The sequence below is a fragment of the Physella acuta genome, unplaced genomic scaffold, assembly GCF_028476545.2.
Source record: "Physella acuta isolate Inbredline_101_S28 unplaced genomic scaffold, ASM2847654v3 ptg001366l, whole genome shotgun sequence".
NCBI lineage: Eukaryota > Metazoa > Mollusca > Gastropoda > Physidae > Physella > Physella acuta.
Genome location: NW_026732881.1, coordinates 110,807 through 136,009, shown reverse-complemented (window position 1 = coordinate 136,009; position 25,203 = coordinate 110,807). Strand labels below are relative to the sequence as shown.

Here is a 25,203-nt window from a genome sequence, read left to right as displayed (position 1 = left end):
AATCAGGTTAATTACTCGGACTTACTCTGATGATTAACACATTCATAATCATTACGTAACGACATTTCGCGGAAGAGTGGCGTAAATTCGGTTGGGTTTTTATGAGTAAATCAGGTCGGTGTAAATTGCGAACTGCGAAGTTTCGTGAACAATGTATCTATCTGTTCAGTGGTCATTAGAGAACAAGGTTTGTCTCCCTTAATTTCGTTTATCGCCCCTTGTAACTGACGTAATCAAAGCGTTCACGCATGCGTGTCAACCACGCCGGTGAGTTCACGCTCACTGCACGCGAGCTTTGAAGGTCTGGCGTCACAGAGATAGGTCAACCAATAAATCGTGCTGGTGATGTCACATGATCTAAGACAGCGAATCACTGTTGTGAACTGTCTATCCTTTTGAAGTTTGATGTTTGCCATTAACATCCTAGTATTAGACTTTAAAACCAGGTGGCCAAATGATTCACACATCTTAGGGACACACCTAGCTGCGTAACTAATTACCGCATTTTATGGCAAAGTGTGTAACATTGTTGATTGTCAGCAGTTTCTACTGGCATTTCTCAAGGTGAGGTTATGGTGGGGGGGGGGGGGGGGGGGGCGAGGGTAAACGGAAAAAAAGTCACAGGAAAAAAAAACACAGAAAAAAAAGTCACAGTTTTTGCTAGGAAAAAAAGTCACAGAAAAAAAGTCACAGTGGAAAAATTTTATCGGAAAAAAAGTCACAGAAATAAAGTCACAGAAAAAAAGTCACAAAAATCTTTTTAGAAATCTTTTTATTAATTTGATAAAAATTGTAAAATTTTGTATGTTTATTGTTGTGGGTTGTATTTTTTGATAGCATACATTATTTATAGACGTTACAAACATTATGATTTATAACAATTGTAAGTAAAAAAAACTCTAAGATAATAAACACAACAATCTCAACATTTGTTACGTATTTAGATAAATACGCGGTAGAAAAGTTAATTATAAAAGAAATTTAGGCACATTTTGCCGTAGGCTATTCTCTGGTCGGCCTCTCCTCAGTAGGCATTGTCCGAACATATTTTGTGGTGTTGACGTTATGCGTCATCGACAGCCTTTGAGCCTTGTCGGCTTTCTGTTTTGATCCTAAGTTTTGTTATGTAATGAGCGTGATAAATGTGGGCAGTAAAGGTGGTTGAACTAATCATAACTATTGTTGCCATGAGTTGAGGGCAGCAAGTCAGATGAACTTACCATTTCACGGTAATTTAATATTGGTATTTAAAAAAAACACGATGAAAAACGTGGACTCTATTAAATGCTACTAATCTTAAGTTTAAAATAATTACAATCTACATACTTCATAATAAATATATTTAGATGAATTATAAAAATTCCTATGCGTATACAGCCTACACACATTACATTACATTTAATTAATCCTAAGTTAATTTGCACTCTCTAAATATTTAATACATAAAAGGATAAACAAATATCATGCAAATATATATTTGTGACTTTTTTTCCTGTGACTTTTTTTCCTGTGACTTTTTTTCCTGTGACTTTTTTTCTGTGTTTTTTTTTCCTGTGTTTTTTTTTCCTGTGACTTTTTTTCCTACAATCGGGGCGAGACAGTGCTCACAAAAAACACTGTCCTGGACTAAAATAGAAAATAAATCTAATTTATGTAGAAAATATACACTTTAATCAATGTTCACCCCCTCGGAAATTTTCAGTGCGCCCGTCCCGGAAGTTTCATGTAAGTATTGAGTATAAAACTGGAATAATCAGCAGCTCTATTGAGATTTAGGTTATTGGAGGAATACAACGCGAAAATATGTAGATTCTACTACCAAAAGAAAACACACATAAGAGACCTACGCAAATATAGTACTATTCGAAATAAAATGTGTTATTTAAACTAGTGACTTTAAATAAAATAAAAACAACAACCTTTAATGACGCTATATATTTTTTTTTTAGTTTATAAATCTGACCAGCATTAATATTTTTAAAATTTCAAGCCAATCGAAGAATCAAATATTCTAATAAATTGGCTAAAGAGATTAAAACATTTAAAACAAAAAACATGTCAGAAATGTATGTTTTTGGGGATATTTACTTAAGAAATTAATTTGGAGTCCCGAAAGACAATCAGAAAAACAAAAACACTTTAGCCTCTTCAAGAGGAGGTTTGATCCCATTATATTTTCGGAAAATTAAAAATATATGTCGCTTTAAACAAACGCCAACATTTTTAGAAAGATGTACATAATGCTTTAACCCTATACAACAACAACAGCTGTAGTTAAGGGAACGGAAAAAACAAAATGTCTTTTTAATTAAATAAGTTTTAAAAAATGTATCCAAATTTGGTAAAAAGAACAAAAGAAATCTCAATGTACAACTGCAAGTATTACATGGTTATTCAGTTAGTGTGCTAATACACTCGTTGCTCTACGTTGGCCATCCTACACAGCACGATGACCTAGGTCATGCTGACCTTCAGCGTGATATAACCAGTGATGCGCAAACCGCAAGAAGCCCGGTGGTGGGGGTGGAGGGGAGGGGGGGGGGGGGAAAAAAAAAACCCCACCAAGTCGAGGTCAGACATTAAAGACGGGATGATATAACACGCTAACAGTTGCCGGTCGGTAAATGGGAGGGAGGGGGGAGGAAGGAGGGAGGGGAGGTGAGGAGACAGCAACACGAAATGCGTGGGTCTGTTTATTGTCCCGTAAGGAGGGGCGCGGTCAAGCGGTCATTTGACGTGGACGGTAACCTGATATGTGTGGTCAACATTGGTTCCTGATGTCATGACTGCAATCACTGCAATAATTGTTTGTTGTTAAATGGTTGGTTGTGATCATACCATTGCTTTGTGATCTAATTATTGTTAGTTATTGTTTGTGGTTTATGCATCAATATTGCCTATACAAACAACACAAAATACATCACATTACACACAGAATACATCACATTACACACACAATATAAAACACACCTCACTTCACTTCCCAAACTAAACACCACACATGTAACACCCCCACATCGGCCACCCCACACCACAACACCCCACTGTAAAATAAACTGACAAAAACGTGCTAGAAAGAAACTCGACCAAGCGTTATGAACACGTGTTATCCCATAACACATCGCCGACCAGCACTTTAATAATGCCGAGTCAGCACATTTAGTGTGGCCGATTTTTGTTGGCTGTGAAATGTGAATAATTTGATAGAAGCAAATGTGATATACTCAAGTAGTTCACACTTTCCAAATGTTAACAAAACATACTTTTAAAAGATAAACTAGTGTATGCTTCGTTTGTAAGGAATAAGAAATTACATAACAGACTTTGTAAATAATAGTTTATGAATATTGCTTTTTTTCCAAATTTCACAATTAGCACGGACTATATTTAAATAATAATTTTTAGAATGTTTGTTCATAATCTATTTGTTTTATGAGTAAACATTCACTTTAAAAACATAACATATTATTCATAATATATTTGCTTTGTTTATTTTCTAAATAAAACATTTGCTTAACAAACACAACCGAATGTTTATTTTAGCTTTCTCAAGTCACTGATGAAGGTCCACATAAGACAAATTACTTTGGCAAACAGTAAAAATGTAGCCTTGAGAACAAGAATTGACGCAAGTCGTAATTTCAGTCCACCGCGATTAATAGTTACCATTTACACTTTCGAATATGGCGCTCCTTGGGGCAGATGAAGTAGAGTTCATCTGTTTCTGTACCCTTAAAGAAACAGCGTGGTCAGCACTTTGCCATGCCACTTTTTGTTTCCCAGGTACCGCAGGTAAGTAGATTTAAGGGACGTTCTACAGACACAAGCCCGGGATCCGAACTCGAGACTTTCGGTAAGCACCCGTGTGCTCTACCACCCGACCACACCGTGACTTACATAAACACTAAATGTCGGAATAGTGAAATTCAGTTCCTGTACCCATTGAGAACAAGTTCAATAACACACATAAAAAGGTGACGTCATTCAACGACCTAACACAAACTCCCCCACGGTGGTCCACCCCTTCCATTGACGTCATCTCTACTCCTCTAATGGACGCCCGACTGTCAAGGGGGGGGGGGGGTGCCATGGAAGTCTGTTATCTTCCTAAGATTAGACAAAACTACCCGAGATTCACTAGACCATGACGGGGCGTTACACAACCCACCCCGGCCTTGATGCGCCCGAGACTGCGCCCCGTCCATTCATGGGCGATCACAATCTCCCCTACCTGGTCGTCTAGCTCGGCTCAGACGAGATGATAATCTTCCGTTTCCGGTGAGGGCTGAATTGATCTTTGGTCAATGGGATCAGGGGAGGGAGAGGAAGGATTTAGTTTCTTATAATAAGAAAGGGCTGTGATGTGTTAGTGTGGGTTGGGGGGTTTATGTTGTAAAATTGGAAGGTGGTGTGATGTATTTGTGATGGGTGGAGGGCGTTATGTGTTTAAAACGAATATCTTGAGTGATGTATTTGTGTGAGTTGGGTGATTTTATGTTGTAAAATAGGAAGGCGGTGTGATGTATTTGTGTTTGGGTGGGGGGCGGGCATTAGGTAGTTACGATGAAATCTTGTGTGATGTATTTATTTAATGGGAGAGAGGGTTTTTCCATAGAAAAAATTACATGTGGTGTATTTGTGATGAGTGGGAGGCATTATATATTTAAAACAAGGTCTTGCGATTTGTATTTGTATTGCTGTATTTTGTTCAGCTCTGCGATTTGTGGTGGGGAAGGACAAATGAACATTTAGTGTTTGTTTAATATTAGATTTGTTTTAAAATAATCTTCAAATGTTTTGATTTTTTAAAGTCATTTACCATAAAACATTATGCAGATACTAAAGCACATTAATTGCTTCTTACATTTGAAGTGTTTAGCGAATCTTCGCTCCATCACCTCCATAAAAATGTTTACGCACCCCCCCCCCCCCCCCCCCCTCGGAGCTTCATACACTAACACGAGCACAACAAGCCTCCGTTTTATTTTAAACATTTCTGGTTTACGATTGTATGTCGAACAAAAATAAAGCAGGATCATATGATTGTTTTAATTAATATTACAATAAAATTTAGCTTTTCGGGGAGACACCACACACATGTCTATTTTTTTTAAAATTCTGCAAGTATAAAGGCATTTAATATATCCATATATTAATTATAAGTATTTTGCAGACAATTAGAGATTGTGCTAATCTTACATGATAAGTAAGATTGCCATGTGAATGATGAAACGGTGTGAAAACAAAGATCTCTATAAATCTCAACAACTCTGCTTACTAAAAAAGAAAAATGTATTATCATATTTTTATTTCTTAAACAACACAATAAATTATTACGTTAGATTCTTGTAATGGGTAGTACACATTTTTCAAACACTCATCTCTATGTAAACAAACTACGCATTTCATCTAAGAAATTTTCAGTAATGTGTTTTATAAGTTTTATTTCTGTTGGAGCGTTGGTAAAGAGAACACCGCTTAAAAATATAAAAACATATCAAAGAGTTTATTGAAGTTTTAGTGTGAGCTATATAATTATTTTTCTGATAACATTTTTTGTTAAGAGGTAACCATTTTAAAATAGCACAATAGCACCTCCACATCCAACCCTCCCCCCCCCCCACAAAGACATTATTCCAATGTCCAACATTCTCAAATTTATCACGGAATAGTCAGAGGCACACAATAGCTGACGTGTCGGTGGATGAGCACGTGCAAATTTTAACTCTCACGTCCCGTAAACCAGACTCACGTGCAAGCAAACACACACACACACACACACACACACACACACACACCGCGCGCACACACACACACACACACGTGCACACCATTCGATGCCTGCGCCCTTTATCTCCTCCACGCAACATCTCACACCGGTCCTCGTTTGTTAAACAACGTCGCGTTATCGCCGCGATGATGTGAGCGAGACGTGACCTTTGACCCGACCGCTCACGTAACCCACTGCTCACCCTCGTGCATGTTTACCCCATCCCCCCTGTCACTCCGTCTTCACGAGTTACCAGCAGACGTAACCCCCCCCCCCCCCCTTTAACTTTCTCAATCCTAACACATCCAACGAGCATTTCTGCAATCCTGCGTCTTCCTCGCCCGCGTCTTCACATTTCCGTGACGCAATAATTATCATGACGCAGGCTGGAGCGACACCAGATAACACAAACCACTGAAGCGTGAAGTGAGTGATGAGTGAACAGACCCGAGCCCTGAGTGAGGGAACCGCCAGTTATGTGCCCGCAGCCTCCAGGAACCCGGGTCACGTGATAGAGTTATTGTAAATATTCCCGACCTGGCATTTTTACGACGTAACGTTATCAGCCGACCGTTAAAGTGACAAACATAGATTAACCCCCCACCCGCTGGTGAGTACTTGAAACCAGGTTCATTTGTTGGTTTAATGAAATGTGCTCACTCAACCGTGTCGTAACGATAATAGATCTAATAAATTAACTTTCATTTTCTTATAAACAAATAATGTAAAGAAAGAACTTGATACCCAGTTAATATTTAACATAAAGTATTTTACATGTTATAAGCTTAAAGCGAGGCAATAAAAATAGAAACAGTGATCAATTAAAAAGAAAATTAAAAGCGGACTGTCTATCACTGGTTTGAATTTAGTTTGAACAGAGAGTTTCTTCCAGCCATCTCTCCCCCCCCTCCTCCAAAGAAAGTCTAGCGCCCCCCACCCCCGAACGAGATGGAATTTATATAGTAAACACATACTTTTGCTAGTGCTCCCCCCCCCCCTTCCCCGGAAAATGTAGACCGCCTACCCCCTGAAAATTTCAAGTGCCCCCCCCCCCCCGCGTAGGAGAAAAAAGTCTGAAAGAAACACTGAACAAGAAAATGAACAAAAGTAGACAAACGTCACTGCCATGATGTTAACTGTATAACTTACGACATTACTAAATGGACTAATGTCCAACGTTCTCTTTAAGTGGAAAACACGTGTTCAGTGTTTATTTTGTGCGCGCGGTGTTATAAAAGTCTTATACAAAGAAACATATATTTTACAAAATGCGACCTTGCAGTTTAGAGGGAACATTGCTCATATGATATGACAATGTACGTGTTTGATATATATCTCTATTGTATTAACAACAGTAAGTTCTTCCTAAACACGAACATATTTCACTAACCATTGACAATCAGTTTCAATGGAGATATTTAACACACCAAAAAAATCAATTTAAAACATTTACAATCATTAATTTCTCATGTGTCGTAGATCCGTTTGTACAATACTATTTTAACTTGTCTAAGAAGAATGAGAATGCTAATTAATTTATAAATTAAAGCTCAACTCACATATTCTTTGTCAGTATTTTCTTTCTTTCTTGCAACAGCATCCAACTTCTGTATAACTTACAAACTGATCAAATTTAATGCGTTATGTTTTGGTTTTATCATAAACACAACTCACTAAATTTTATTCAAACTACTCACATAATTCTACCAACTTGAGCATAACAATAACATCTACAATCTCTTGTACGATAAGGTTTAGAGATTATACAACAAAGTCGTTGATTTTTTTTTACTAGCGACCTCAGTAATAGCTGTTATCAAAAACACATGCCTCACCCCTCCCCCCACCACCCTCATAGCTTTTTAAAGTGTGTTTAACCAAGGTGTGGACAATATTGACCTAATGCCCTAAACAGGCTTGTCCAGGCTCTATTCACCCAAGCGTAACACAAGAGAGGGGGGAGGATAATAGTGACCAATACTCGCGTAAGATGACCAATTTTTTTCCTATCAAGTACCTAATCCATCTTTCCAAGTGGCGTCTAAGGCTCTGATGGTCCCACAATAGCAGGGGCTCCCCCGTGAAGGTTTACAATACCCCCTTCCCCTCCTTCTTCCCTCCGCCGTTTCGTTGATGGAGTATTACGTAGGGTTCTTTAATATGATCGGTGGTTCTTTTTGTGTGGGTGTGCGCGGTGTGGTGTTGGGTTGTGGTTCTTGGGGGTTATTGTTAGAGGCGGCTGGTCAAGTAAACGTTAGGTTAAAGAAGTGGGTGGGGCTGACACCTCGTGGGGGACTGGGGGGAGGGGAGGCAGCCTGATGATAAACTGCTGGTTAAACCAAACTGGTTACGGTGGTTATGTGGTTAGATAATGATGGGGGAGGGGCGGTGGTTTATGTATTGAAGTCGACGATATGTGTTGTTTCTTTCCGTAACGCCATTCACCTAAGCAAACTTTGTTTAGTTAGGTTAGTGTCCGCATGTAACACTAACCTCAATCTTAACTTAACCATACCCCAGAGGCTCAACAACACAGGATTAACAGCCCTGTATTTGTCTCATTATTAACCATCTCTTTTGACTGGATATAAAATCTTGCTCGTAACATTTACTTCTCTCCTTCATTGAGCTTGTTCCACTCCAACTGGAGCATAAATCGTCCACAGCATCCTTCATTGTTTGTATGTTTTTGCAATGTTTCTTCCATTACTCTCCATCTTTTCCCCCTACTTTTCATCTTTTCCCATACTTTCCATCTTTTCCCCATACTTTCCATCTTTTCCCCCTACTTTCCATCTTTTCCCCATACTTTCCATCTTTTCCCCATACTTTCCATCTTTTCCACGTACTTTCCATCTTTTCCCCATACTTTCCATCTTTTCCACGTACTTTCCATCTTTTCCCCATACTTTTCATCTTTTCCCTCTACTCTCCATCTTTTCCCCATACTTTCCATCTTTTCCCCGTACTTTCCATCTTTTCCCCTACTTTCCATCTTTTCCCCATACTTTTCATCTTATCCCCGTACTTTCCATCTTTTCCCCTACTTTCCATCTTTTCCCCATACTTTTCATCTTATCCCCGTACTTTCCATCTTTTCCCCATACTTTCCATCTTTTCCCCGTACTTTCCATCTTTTCCCCCTACTTTCCATCTTTTCCCCATACTTTCCATCTTTTCCCCGTACTTTCCATCTTTACGCCATACTTTCCATCTTTTCCCCAAACTTTCCATCTTTTCCCCGTACTTTCCATCTTTTCCCCGTACTTTCCATCTTTACGCCATACTTTCCATCTTTTCCCCCTACTTTCCATCTTTTCCCCATACTTTCCATCTTTTCCCCATACTTTCCATCTTTTCCACGTACTTTCCATCTTTTCCCCATACTTTCCATCTTTTCCACGTACTTTCCATCTTTTCCCCATACTTTCCATCTTTTTCCCGTACTTTCCATCTTTTCCCCCTACTTTCCATCTTTTCCCCATACTTTCCATCTTTTCCCCGTACTTTCCATCTTTTTCCCCTACTTTCCATCTTTTCCCCATACTTTTCATCTTTTCCCCGTACTTTCCATCTTTACGCCATACTTTTCATCTTTTCCCCGTACTTTCAATCTTTACGCCATACTTTCAATCTTTTCCCCATACTTTCCATCTTTTCCCCGTACTTTCCATCTTTACGCCATACTTTCTATCTTTTCCCCAAACTTTCCATCTTTTCCCCGTACTTTCCATCTTTTCCCCGTACTTTCCATCTTTACGCCATACTTTCCATCTTTTCCCCCTACTTTCCATCTTTTCCCCATACTTTCCATCTTTTCCCCATACTTTCCATCTTTTCCACGTACTTTCCATCTTTTCCCCATACTTTCCATCTTTTCCACGTACTTTCCATCTTTTCCCCATACTTTTCATCTTATCCCCGTACTTTTCATCTTTTCCCCATACTTTCCATCTTTTCCCCCTACTTTCCATCTTTACGCTATACTTTCAATCTTTTCCCCGTACTTTCAATCTTTTCCCCGTACTTTCCATCTTTTCCCCATACTTTCCATCTTTACGCTATACTTTCAATCTTTTCCCCGTACTTTCCATCTTTTCCCCGTACTTTCCATATTTTCCCCATACTTTCCATCTTTACGCTATACTTTCAATCTTTTCCCCGTACTTTCCATCTTTTCCCCGTACTTTCCATCTTTTCCCCATACTTTCCAACGTTTCAATGAGACTGATCCTGGTGTTTTTTTTTTGTATTCGCGTTCATTATTTTCTACTCACATCATTAAAAATCTTTCGCCTTTTATGAAGAATACTAGGCATGCTGCCCAGCTTCGCTTAGGCTTTCGAAAACATTGAGAATTTGAATGCTTAATTAATTCGCCCGAAGGTCGGTCTACGACCTCAAGAGTTATGAAGAGGTTCCTCCGTGGACATTTTTTTTCGATTTATAGCTCATATAAGGTACCGGTCAGTCGAGGTCAGTTTTGACCCCCACATCGTAGACTTTTCGGCCAACCGGCCCCCGTGTTCTGTCGCACCAAGGCAAGATCATGCCAAATTTGAAGCGCCTGCGGCGCCGGGAAGTGCCCTATCGGACACCCGACAATCTAGATCTAGAGCTAGATTCCTAAAAGAATTTTTTTTTAAGTTTAGCCCGAGCATAATAAAAAAGAATACATTAACTAAGCTGACTTGCTGTGTCTCGAACCCGCACCACCTGCGTGGTTTAATGTACACTAACATCTCCGCTATTTAGGCACCTTATAAAATACGGAGAATGAAAGACGTATTTTAAAATCTTAACTTACGCGAAAATGCCTATTCTTTCAAATTAATTTTTTATCCCAAATTAGCCAGTTCATAACAAAGATTTTGTATAAAATAAATAAGTCTTGAAATAGTTTAGTCCTAATATAGAAATTTATTTTTGGAATTGATTTTAGAGAAGTTAGAGTCTAAATCTAGATCTTAGCGTCTACGTCTAGATCTAGTTATTGCGTAGATTTAGATTTAGATTTAGTCTAGATCTAGAATCTCTAGATCTAGAATCCAAATACATAAAATAAATTTTATGAGTTTAGGCCGGAAAAATTGTATTGTATACATTTCATAGTGTACGTAGATCTAAATCAAATTTGAATGAAATAGTTCATTTCTTTTCATTCTAAACACGGCAGATGACGTCATTAGTTAATGTATAAGCAATAGTGACGTCACAGTTTTATGCGTTCTTTTTCACATATATTAATGCTTTTCCGGTTGCATAAATAATACTGTTTCTCTATATTCGAATACGCCTTTATTTTTTATTTTTCTTCTTTAAATAATTTTGTGGTTATACATTTAAAACATCTAACATATTTTTTTCAACAAAAGTCCGTAAAAAGTTCTCGATATATCGCTGCCGATTCTGACGTGATGTCCGGCGAAAATTTTTTGAGAGAGAGAGAGATGTGCGAACGTGGGGATTTATATATTAGGATATTTGAAAATAATTTACACATATAAGAATTTACTTTAATTTATACAATTGCACCAGAAGATTAAATGTTTCGAAGTTGAAAAAAAAAGCGATATATTTTTGTTAACAACAAACAACTGACTTCCAGTGAGTTTGTGCAGTAACACTAATCAAACTAAAATCCAAAACAAAAATCTAAAAATAAATCTAAAAGAAATATCTATTATGTAACGAATTATATTATTAAGTGACGGAACAACTCTTGTCATTAACTTTTTTTTTCTAAGACGCAAACAAAATCACAAAAAAAAAAAAAATTAACAAAAATAGTTAAAAATTAACAAATTAATGAGTCGACACGGTTATTACAAATACAAAAGTGAAATGAAAAGCTTTTACATTTTCAAATTAATTTCACAATTTTACCATTTAATGTATTTGATGTATTTATACATTTAAATCAAACTGAAATAGCGTGTTCTATTAATTGCTTTGAACAGAATAGCAGAAAAAATCTTTGATCAAGTAAATGTTATCTGATGGTTGCTAATGTTTCCCAGTACGTGAGTTCTTGTCGCCATGTCTTACATCAAATACATCCTTACAACAACACAGCCTTTTGATCGAATCCTATTCAAGTCAAACCAAATCCTATGTGACGCAACTCTATTCAGACGTCCGCGAGTAACGGTAACCCTATCATTAGGATTATCCCCCTTGTTAAATAGTCGTTAAGTTGGCAAATGACCGGGTTACAGGGGCCAACAAGGGCGGTATGGGTGGGCGGTTGTGCTGGGTGAATACCCGGACTAGTACTTGCTTAACAACAAACTGTGAGGCAGTGAAGAACTATCTAGAACCATCTAGATCACGGGTCAAGTGATCTCCAGACACGGGTCAACTGACCACTTATCACTGGTCAAATTGCTGGACTTAGCTTACATTATTTCACCCAGTGAAGCACAATGTACAACACCCGAGGTGTTACAAATGTTCTCCCCCCCCCTTTCTAAAAAAAGTTACGTTTTATAAAATAAAAAATCTTAATATTTTAGATTCTGTTGGTTGGACGCAGAAACCAAACACATCACAAACAGATCACAAACAGATCACAAACACATCACAAACACATCACAAACACATCACAAACACATCACAAACACATCACAAACACATCACAAACACATCACAAACACATCACAAACACATCACAAACACATCACAAACACATCACAAACACATCACAAACACATCACAAACACATCACAAACACATCGCAAACTCATCACAAACACATTACAAACACTTCACAAACACATCACAAACACATTACAAACACATCACAAACACTTCACAAACACATCACAAACACATCACAAACACATCACAAACACATCACAAACACACCACAAACACTTCACAAACACATCACAAACACATCACAAACACATCACAAACACATCACAAACACATCACAAACACATCACAAACACATCACAAACACATCACAAACACATCACAAACACATCACAAACACACCACAAACACTTCACAAACACATCACAAACACATCACAAACACATCACAAACACATCACAAACACATCACAAACACATCACAAACACATCACAAACACATCACAAACACATCACAAACACATCACAGACACATCACAAACACTTCACAAACACTTCACAAACACTTCACAAACACTTCACAAACACATCACAAACACATCACAAACACATCACAATCAAATCAAAAACACATCACAAACACATCACAAACACATCACAAACACATCACAATCAAATCAAAAACACATCACAAACACATCACAAACACATCACAAACACTTCACAAACACTTCACAAACACTTCACAAACACATCACAAACACATCACAAACACATCACAATCAAATAAAAAACACATCACAAACACATCACAAACACATCACAAACACATCACAAACACATCACAAACACATCACAATCAAATAAAAAACACATCACAAACACATCACAAACACATCACAAACACATCACAAACACAGCACAAACACATCACAAACAGATGACAGTAGCATCCCAGACACATCAATACACACAGGAGAGGCACCCAACTGCCTATTCCAAACAAACCCAATCACACTAGGAAATGTGCACATGTACTTCAGAAACATCACAAATAGATCATAGTCACCGCAGAAACATCGTAAAAAATCATAGTAACTTGAGAAAAATCACTAGCACATCACAAACAGAGCAGAGTCACTATAGAAACATTACAAACAGATCATAGTAACTTCAGAAACATCACAAATACATCATACACAAACGATCGTCACTTCAGAAACATCACAAATACATTACAAACAAACGATAGTCACTTCAGATAGCCAACCTTACCAACATATCACAAACAAACTACATACACTTTAGAACCATCACAAACACATCACAATCACATCAACCAAACCCCATACAATAATTCAAAACGTAACGCCCCTCCCCCCCCCCCCCAACCTCATGCAACATCTCACCAATTTGAAACCACGTAAGCCGCACTAAAAGCCCATCAACCTACTACTTAGCACCGGCTTCACCAAACGCACACACCATCTTTAATACTGTACACTCCTCCGCCGACAACTCCCTGAATGTAACCGACCATAACCGCGTCTTTCATCTCCCAAGGGCTCCCCATTCACCTATATGGCTACTCTTAGGTCAGTAATGCCCAGTTTAATAACAGCAAGGTCTATTCGCGTTCGACGGTTTTTTCTCGCTTCGTTTCAACTGTAGTGGTGTGGTCAGGGGCGAGTAGGCCCGGGGGTGGGGCGCCGTGTTCCGCCTGGGTTGCGGTGTGAGATGTATCTCTTATCTCATCTGAGGTAACAAACAAACCTGTCTCTGTGGGGATTGGTCATTTGACAGCAAGAGGCTAATGGGGCGAGGGGGACATCGCTGTATACAAAACATACCCCTTTCTCTTATACTCATAAAACACCTCTTTAGATAGAACAATGTCATCCATTTATAAAACACCTTGTTTAAAAAATAGATTAAAGCCAAGATGGGGAGGTGTGGGAATGAAACACGATTTTTTATAATAGCCAACCCTGGTTTGTGTGTGAGTGTGTGTGTGTGGGGGGGGGGGGGGGTAGTCAACATACGTTATAATCGCTGAAGTTTAGTTTATCACACAGGGGACCTTACCTTTATTTATATGTTAATATCAATAGTAGATAGCATTTTCAATTTTAAAAGTTATGATAATTTAAACCTTGTTACTTAGTTAAATTAAAACCACCCCACAAATGAAATTAAACCTTTAATTAAACCCTATGCAAATTGAAACCCTCATGTTGTATAAATCAAAGCCTCCCGTACGCATAAATTACAATTCACCGCATCTAAAAGCTTACCACGAAAGGTAAGCACATCTTTAAAATGATAATGAATTGAAACGCAAAATTCACTCGAGTTCCCCACAGTAAAATAGAAATTAGAAACCTTAAATAGTTGGTATGAAAAAAAAATGATAACTAATTTAAAAAAATCCCATGCCTTTAATTCTGGACAGACTTGCCCCTAAACCAGATGAAATACGTTTTAAATATTCCCTAGTTGGGGATTTAAAAGAAAAAACATTAACTTCTCTTTATTATATTAATATAAAAAAATTTATTAAGACCTTTTCAAAAGCCATATTTCATTGAAGAAGCTTTAGAAATAATTTAATTTGCTATGAATAATTTTGTTTATTCTAAAGTAATATTTATTTCTCTATTTTATTCCAATTGATTGGAAAATTTTATCAAATCACTATTTTTTAAAGAATCAAAATTATTTAGGTAAATTCCAGTTAGACCTACTCCCTAATTAGAATGTAATTCTTTCATTACGACTTATTACACATTTTCACTATGGGGAAAGAATAAACAAAAAAAAATAACAAAAACAACAAAAACAAAAAACAACTAGAAAGCGTTTCTACTCATTAGGTCATCGTGACCTAATGATCCAACCTGACGCCATCTTGTGTAAGCCACGTCAGCGAGTGACGTCACGCCGAGGTTACGGCCGGGGCAAAAGGTAACGCCGTATAACGGGGCAACCTCTCGGACACCGGCGCGTTAAGGTAGGTCAGCTCTATCACCGCTGGCGTTAGCAGCCCAGGGCTAAATTTGGAGTTGTTCACAGCAAGAGTTACCTGTGCTTGTGTCGTCACGTTTACTACTTACTCATACACGCACACACTCATACACGCATACACTCATACACATAGAGATACTGCCGTTTTGCAGCGTATATGCCAGTGTTTGCATCCTAGTGAGTTTTTTTTTTTTTTTTTGGTAGACCGTTGCGTAGCATTCGAACATTCTGTGTTGTCAATATATCAGTTTTGATTATAAATTATAATCCGGGGTTCATGTCTGTTGAACGTTCCGTAGTCCACCCAGCTCTGATGGGTACCTGACTCAAGTAAAGGCAGCTGGGCATAGTGCTGACCACATTTTCCCTTCATTAAGTCGATATCACTAAAACAGCTGAACACTACTTTACCAGCTCGTCAGGTACGATAGGGTACTTTACTTTACTGTAGTTATAAATTGTAAATGTATTTAATGCCAAAATTACGCAATTGGTGGTAACAGACTATTTCAAAATAAAGATTTAAAAAAATATGATAAACATATTCATCATTTACAGCAAATAATTGAATTTAAAGAAACGACATATTTTTTCGTGTACTAACAAACGGATATAAAACGGTACATCACCTTATTTTAACATTTACCATTTATTTAAGTTAAGGGCTACACTTTTGAAATCTGTCTTTAGTATAATAACCATTCCATTAAATTATATAAAAAGTACATGATATAAAATTTTATATGCTTAAATAATTTCTTAATTAAGCAACGAATCGTAATTTAATTCTATTTGCAATGTAGTTTTCACTATCATTAGGATATTATGAATTTTAGTGATAAGTTTTTTCCCCTGTTGACTTTGATTTCGTAAAATGGGAAGTAACACAGACAATTTTTTTTTCAAATAAACAATTTGGAAAATCACTTTAAATTCACCAATTTAATTCAACGTGTTATATTTTATCCTGATATAAATTTATTTATATTCACCAGTCTTACAATGCCCGTAATTTTTTTCAGCAAAGGTTACAAAACATAATACAGTCATTAACTGCAAGTTTAAAATCTGGAGATTCCATTTTGTCATACGGTTCTACAGAGTCCCGACATGCTGCTTGACTTAAAACCCGCCATACAAATACACGCAGTGGCATAGCGAGGTCGGATGTCACCTGGTGCGGCAACTTAATGGTGTCACCCCTCAGAGGCGTAGCGACCCTTCCAGGGGACAAACTTTCAAACTTTCAATTTTCGATTAGCACCCCCCCCCCCTCCAACTTTCGATTTGCACCCCCCTCAAACTTTCGATTTGCACCACCCCCCTTCAAATTTTTCTCTATATATTTTGCTATTTTTTGCCTTGGTGTCACCCCCCTAAATGGTGTCACCCGCCCCCCCTCCCCTCGCTACGCATCTGAATACACGTATTTTATTTTAGTGTTTATTAGGCCACATTATCAAAGTGAGCTCATCTGATGGTTTTTTAGTGTCCTAACAGAGATATACTGAATGTCCTATAGAGTCCTACCAATATTATATGTTATGCATATATTTAGAGATCCAGCATGGTCCTAAAAGTAGTTAACGTGATGTCCTCTAGTATACTACCCATGATATGCATGATATCCTGTATTATCCTAACATTTACCCAGAGGTCCTAAATTTACTTTATTGGATGTCCTCTAGTATCATACCCATGATATGTATGATATCCTGTATGGTCCTATCATTTATCAGTAGGTCCTAAAAGTACTTTGTTCGATGCCCTGTAGCATCATTGCACCAGTGGTGTAGGCAAGGGGGTTGGGGGGGGGGGGGGGGTTATAACCCCTTCCATGGACCCTGACCCCGTTATATATATATATATATATATATATATATATATATATATATATATATATATATATATATATATATATATATAGGATTATATACGTATGGAAACATTTTTGAACCCCTCCCATGACCAATTCCTGGATACGCCACTGCCTTGCACAAAGTACCACCCTTACTATACAGGTTACCTACAACGATTCAAAACATTAAAAAAAAAACGTATGCCATCTCAAGGTTTGTTTTATCTCACACCCCATGACCCCCCTCCCCCTCTCACACTCGCATGATCAACCAAGCGTGAAATACCCAAATCCTTTGGAGCGCCAAAATTAATGACCATCAACGCTGACCACCTAGCGGGAAAATTTCCCTTACCCCCAGCTGTAGGTCGTTAATTCCCGCCGCCACGCTGGATGACCGCTGCTGCCTTCTAGGGGCTGGCTGTGACCGCTCCTTACGCAAAATGCCCGGCGCTTGTTCAACATTTATCCCTGGTGTAATACTGTACCCAGTGGGGGCCAGGCACTAGGGGGTGCCCGTATACATCAACGGTCTCAGTGTGGTACGTTCACCACACAAGATTTATAGACCAGTCAGTCCATTTATAGAGAGTTAACTGCGGGAAAACTCATATCCAGCATATATTGTTATAAAATTAAAACCATAAATATACTAGTAAGTTTAGCCCGTTGTAGAAACAAATATACGGGATTTTAGGAAGCTTTCTATAATACACGTTTTTAGACCGTAAGGATGTTTCTTTTAATATAAACTTAAGCCTTATTATAATATTTAGTAATTTACAATTGTATTAGCTTAGTGGACACTTAGTTAAAACGTATCGCTTTGTAAATAGTAACATTTGAAATGCTGATCATCACACTGCAATACCGTTACAAATGATGTTATTGGCTATATCCATTTTAAATATTTCTTACCAGGAAGTCGCATCTTATAAAAGTGTACTTTGTCACACACTTTGGTGTTACAGCTACGAATACACACGTCTTAGGTGTAACTGTAACGAAGATGTAAGTTTAACAGTTACGGTTATACTCATATTTTACGTTTATATATGTTAACCTTATGGCCTAAGGATAGATACCTAAGGGATACTTTGGTTTATTGTGGTTATTAACAATTATCATCAAGGTATAGTTGATGAGAATGGGACCAGTTCATTTTATTTGTATTACTCGATTTTTTTTTCAGGTAGAAACTTTTATTAGAGGTTTTACACTAGTTACAGGTAGAAACTCTTAATACAGGTTTTACATCATTTACAGGTAGTAACTTCCGGTATAGAATTTAACCAGGTACATGTAGAAACCATTAAACTAAATATATATATATTTTCTTGTTTATTTTGCATCAGACATGTAATTTACAGCATCAGTTTGCCTTGCATGTTTGCTTTAGTATTACAGATATTACTGATACAGATTTACAATAGTAATACTTCTTTCTTACTTGTAGCCTACTTTCTTTTATTTAAGATGGTTTACTTATACAAAGATCTAATACAAAAGGTCTAACTACAATTTTATTTAAAAAAAAAACAACCTGAAAATGTAAATGTGTAATTAAATGATGATTCAATGGATTTTTTTTCCATCGACGTGGTGGGCTGAGGGGGGTTTGGGTTTTAAACAACCGGAAAGGTTATGTTGATAACAATGAGAAACATTGAATCAAACATTCTTCCCTTACACACATCTAGAATCTATATCTACAGCAGTTAATATAAAAATATTACTAGATTTATTAATTTAAACAAGTAATTAAAAGAGTCTAGTGACAATTTTAGCGCAATTTCCTTATGTTATCTAAAAATAGCTCTGTCGTAGCGTAAATCAAAAGCAGGGTTAGTAAAACCATTGGTTAGTTATTAAAACGTTTTTTATTCATTTTTTTTTCAGTATTTTACATGTTTTATTTACAATAGAGTAACATGACTAAAAACCATTGCGCGCCTAGCTACCGAACGTGATGTCGCAGGCATTGAATGTGATGGCGCAGCTATTGAACGTGATGACGCGTGTGTTCGGTTGGATAAAATGCCTACTAATTCGGTCCAAATTTTAATTAATTCAAAATTTTTTTTGTGACCGAACGAAATGATATTTTTGAAAACTTTCTTCGGCAATATTGTTCTAAATTATGGCAGGAATCGATTGGTACATGTTTCAAGTCGCTAAGTGGTCTGGTTGCCGAGATATGGGCCAAAAACTGCATTTTTTTCTAGGTTTTTTTGGCTTTTCCGGGAAATCCATGAAAGAAACCCGGAATTTTTTTTGGCCTATGTTCATTCTGGTAACTTGCTTAACATATTTGCTTTTGGAACTAGTCCTCGATATTGCTTCATTGAGGAGGAGATACGACTTAAAGCTGCGAACACACATCCATCCATCCATTCCCAGAAAAGACGAGTTAATAAACGCAATTCTCCAGAATGGAAATTGCGCTAAAAAATATTTTAGGATAATTGCTAGAATGTTGTGGACAATTCCACACTATGAGTTGTTGACAATAAATTCAATGGATTAATATTTTAGTTATATTACTTAAAAAATTGATTATTATAATGTTTATGTAAAACGGTTATTTTGAGGATAACTTAAAAACTATTAGTACTTGCTCATATTTTATGACCAAATGGATTTTAAATGTTTATGTAAAAGGATAGTTTATTGAGAACTTGATTAGTAGCCGTCTTTGGTAGCAATCTGTCTGTATCCCTCCAACACGCTCACACTATCCAGTTGTTTCCCTTAGTCAACGCAGTCGAGTTCTTTCCCTTAGTTGACAATGGGGGTTGTGAACTTTCATGTAATTACATTTCACGTTGTCGTGATGGACGGCTCCACCTCTGACCCTTCACTGGCCCCGACTACCTACACCTGTCTAAGGCCAGGGAGATAAACCCTAGGGGTGGGGGAGTGGGGGGTGGGGTGATTAACCCAGACGTACATTCTGTCTAGGTAAGGGGCGCAACGTTACACCGGGGTCACGGAGTTCACCGCCCCCCACCTGATAACGTAAGCTTGCGTGGCTGTGTTGTCCGGACGACCGGACGACCGGCCCCAGGGGAGCCGGTAATTAGTTGCTTGTTTGACCGCGGTGTTTTACTTCTACTGATAGGCTATTGGCCTCAACATGGGGGACAACTCATCCATCACAACCCTTCCTCCTACATCTTACGGAAATTATATACATGTATATTTATATTTTATATATATATATATATAATATATATGTTATTTGATATATATATATATGATATATATTTGTAATATATACAAATATATATTTGTATATGAATTATATATATAAATATATATATATATATAAATATATATATAGGATATAAAAATATAAATATATATATATATATAGGATATATAAATATAAATATATATATATATAAATATATATATATATATATATATATATATATATATATATATATATATATATATATATATATATATGTGCGTGTGTGTTTATGTATTTATATTCTTAATATATACTTATATACTACTTATATACTACTCATTCTAACTAAATAGAATTGGGTAGAGTTCATGTGTTGAAACAACATAATTATTGATATACAGCAGGGGTTTCCAAACTTTTCAGACCGAGGGCCGCATTAACTATCAAATTTCAGTTCCGGGGCCAGTTTATTCCAGGCATGTTTTTGATTTCTCTGGGCAAAGTTCCTCAGCCATCACCAACAAACGATTTTTCCTTAGACAAAAAGATCTCCGCGGGCCGGATGAGAGGACTTCGCGGGCCGGATGCGGCCCGAGGGACGTAGTTTGGAGACCCCTGATATACAGCATAAGACAGTAATAACTAGAGAATGTTAATAAGCGTAAATTTTAATGACATAGCTCATTATCTACGTCAGTTGGTCTTAAACAATTTCATCCAAACATTATCTGCCCCCTCCCCCCTTCCAGACACCCCACTCACGCCTCCGCCTCTATTCAGTTGGAAATGACTCACGAACGAAGAACAGTAAACATAAAAAAAAAAAGTGTCTCACCAAGTCGCTAGCCTTGAACCCATCAGTAATGTATCATACTTTATATACTGTAAGCAAGAAAAAAAAACAACTTAACCCTTAAAATTGTTTAAACTTAGCCATGAGGCCAGGGTCACGCTGACCTTTGAGGTGCCAGTCTAGCAGTGACCTTGTGAACTAGCGGCATGGGGGCCGGGGGGTATGACTTTAATGATGGAGATGTTGGCCCGGGGAGTGTGGGGCTGGTATCTACGTTAGATAAGCACCCAGACAGTAGAGGGGATGTATTTTCATAAGTCACGTGATACGGGGGTTACTCGCTGGTGTGTGTGTGTGTGTGTGTGTTTAGGGGGGGGGGGGGGGGGGTAGGGACCATTTCAATGCTGGAACGACGGACGAAAATTATGTTTGACCGACTGGCAAAAATAATCTTGGACCGACTGGCAAAAGTAATCTTGGACCATTTGCCCAAGACCAATTTTTAAATGAAAGAAATACATAAAAGACCATATTATGTCTGAGAGATAATTTTTTTTTTTATAAGCTATTTACCAGGCCCACGTTTTAATTAACATTCACCAAAGCGACCATTTATCTTAATGATATTAGGATAATTATGTATGCATCGTTTTTGTTTTTAATTTTTATTCGTTTATTCCCTAAAGAGCTTCAAGGGTGAAAACAGATATCGGTTTTGGAGTTACTGTTTTTAACACTTTATTGAATTTGCGAAAACTCGTCTTTGTAAATGTTGTAAAACAGTGTTGTAAATGAAACTAATTTTATTGGACAATATTGTAAATGAAATTAATTTTATTGGACAGTGTTGTAAATAAAATTAAATACAACATTTTGAACATAATCCAACATAACGACATGATTAAGGTCTTTATCTATTTTATATCTAGTCTCAAATAAGGCGGTCGGATGGTAGAGCTCACGGCTGTTAAGTCTTGAGTTCGGACCCGGGTTCGAGTCCCAAGTCTACCCCGTTGGGATGGGTCGTGCTAACCACACTACCCCCCCTCACTTTTTCAACTGACCCATGTGTCTCGGGCACGAACTAAAAAGGTTGGTGATACCACATCAGCTTCTTGTGACAGAATCGGTTAGCAAGACGAAAAAAAGTATTATCAGCAAACACAAAAAAAAAGCAATTTACAAAAAGCTCTTTGAAATAAGATCCCGCACGCCTTCCATACATTCCTCACACGATTCCAACCACCCTCGAGTGAGCGGTGCTAACGATTCCAGACAGCATCAGCACGTGCAATATGTGCCGTCACAGCAGCCGGGGTCAAGCGGTCAGCGCGGCCAGAGCCAGGCCCGGTGGTGTAGATTAGCAGCAGATAGCCGTCTGCTATCGTGGACGTTTGATGTATGTTGGACGCTACAGCCGTCTGCTTAAAGGTGGACCTACATCGTCCAGTTAGGTCCGGTAACGGGCTGTTTGAAATCCAGAGAATAAAGACCTACCGGGCAAGTGAAGTTTATGTCAACAGATACTTAACATATATTATTTATATACATATAGAGAAAGATATGGGATAGTACTGTATACAACAAATAATCATCACAGATACTTAACACATGGTATTTGTATACATATAGAGAAAAATATGGGATAGTACTGTATACAACAAATAATCATAAGTCATCAGAAAGATATAGGATACAATAAAATTCTATGTGACCATTCCATTGTATTATTCTGAGTTAGATACCCCCGTGGTCATACATATTTCTGATGTACATAAATAAACAGTCATTAAACAAAAATGCTGTACATAGCAAAATAGCCATCGCATATAACTTGTGTAGATATACCAAAAGTCTTCCTTCAATCAAGATAGCCTACAGAAAATATTGATATGAATTTCCAGAAGGCTAATTCATAATACAAATGTAAAAAAAAAAAAATGGGGCAAAAAAGCTTAACTGATAAAATAAGAAAACTGAAAATTTTCTTGTTTATTAAAGTGAAGAAATTAGCGCTAATATTAATCAGAAATTTCAATTTTTTCCAAACATTTTTCCTTCACAATTTTATCAAACTTATAGCTGTAATTTCATAATCATTATTGGCACAATTTGATTATCTTTCATTAAGAACCTAAGAACGGATTTATTAGATTGTAAGCTTATCTTAAACGTATCTATTTTATAAAAATTATAACATAAATAATTATAAATATATTAAACACTATAAATATAAAAGTTACTCTATCTTTGATTTTTTAAGAATTTGTTAACTAAATAAAAATTATCAGTTGTTTAACTAAGGGAGATAACAGTGTTTTTATTTTCAGTCAACAGAGTATTCGCCCTTAGACACAAATGTTTAAAAAAATAAAATAAAAAATGCCGGAATAATTTGTTCATACAACATCTGGTGTAATAGGTGAATAGTTGCGAATAATTTGTATAAAATAAACGCGAACATACAAGTTGATATATAAAAGAAGTTACCAATTGACATTGGTGTAGAATCGTTTCCCACTGGTAATGTGAGGTTCACAGACAGTGACCACACATATCAGATGGTTAGGAGACATTTAAAAAAAAAATTAACAAGAGACAAATCTAACACAACAATGATAATTCAATGCCCATTATGTATATTGTAACAAAATAAAAATGACATTTAATAAACAAAATGACATGAACTAATCCTTAACATTAAAAAAATCTAGTACACTACTAAAATATATTGTGCTTTAACACAAAAAAAAAAAAGTTCAAGGTCCGCAGACAAACTATCATCTCACGACACAAGCTGCCAATCACACGCCAACACAAAAAAACACCACTTTCTACTGTTTACCACCACACAAAAAAACCTCTAAAAAAAATCCCACCAGCGAATCCATTCACATCCTCACCTGCAATAAATCGTTCTAAAAAAAACAAACCAAAACCGCTTCCACACTTCACATAAACTAATATCACGATAGACCACTCCGAGCTGAAATCTCCCCCTAGTTAACTCCCCTGGACTTATTAAAGAAACATGTATCTTCGTAAACCAACAGAGGGCTTTTAACGTCTTTGTGTGGCCGATCCTTCAAAGGGACAATACCATCTTCACGCCGCCCGACACACCACAACTGATGCGTCGAAATACAAATCTTCCATACAATGCATCAGAAAAGTCTTTGACGAAAAAATCGTCTTCAGGTTTACCAAAACGGCAAAAAAAAAAAAAAAAATTAAAAAAATTTCCCACAATGCATCTAATGTGCATACACTACTCGAGGCTTTTTATTGTAACTAGTCAAGGAGCACTTCTTTAGTTTTCTTTTTTATTTATAACGACGCCTTCTTAGGGCGATCCCCCGCGGCCTGTGGTCAGGTTTCAATGCTTGTACTCACCAGTTTACATACTATTATGTGCCGAGGGGAGGACAATTGTTTCGTTGTTTGTCGTCGTTTAGACGGACAGATGATATCTTGTTTCTAATAACAGAAGAAAAAAAAAACAATAAAAAACACATAACAATAGATGTATTGAAATCTAGATTGAGGAAAAAATACCACGATAAAAATAGTCTATTATAATATTAGACATGGGCGGCGTGGCCTAGTGGTAGAGAGCTAGACTGGTAACCGAACGTTAGTACAATGTCACTGAGTCCACTCAGCTCCGATGGGTACCTAACTCTCGTTAGGGAAAACAAATGCGCCTGGGCATAATGCTGAAAACACTATCTCTTCATATGCCGAGGTAACAGTGTTTCTTCCAGACTTTTTTCTCCGGGGGGGGGGGGGGCACTTGAAATTTTCGGGGGGGGGGGGGGGGGAGTAGACTTTCTTCGGGGGGGGGGGGGGGGGGCGGACACTGTTAAAAGTATAAATTTTCAGTATAAATTATATAAATTTCATTTCGTTCGGGGGGGGGGGGGGTAAAAAATTTTCGGGGGGGGGGGGGGGGGGCAGTAGACTTTC

At 37.3% G+C, this 25,203-nt stretch overlaps 1 protein-coding gene across 1 annotated transcript; it reads right to left on the bottom strand.

Annotated features, from left to right (window-relative positions):
- Positions 1–8,913: 8,913 nt before the first annotated feature.
- LOC131927036 (uncharacterized) lies at positions 8,914–9,324 on the bottom strand. Its single transcript, XM_059282693.1, has one exon. It carries the CDS (start codon positions 9,322–9,324, stop codon positions 8,914–8,916), a length of 411 nt encoding a protein of 136 aa, XP_059138676.1.
- Positions 9,325–25,203: the final 15,879 nt, after the last annotated feature.

Coding starts and splice junctions, on each gene's coding strand:
- LOC131927036 (XM_059282693.1), bottom strand. CDS start 9,324: ATGAAAAGTATGGGGAAAAGATGGAAAGTAGGGGAAAAAGATGGAAAG.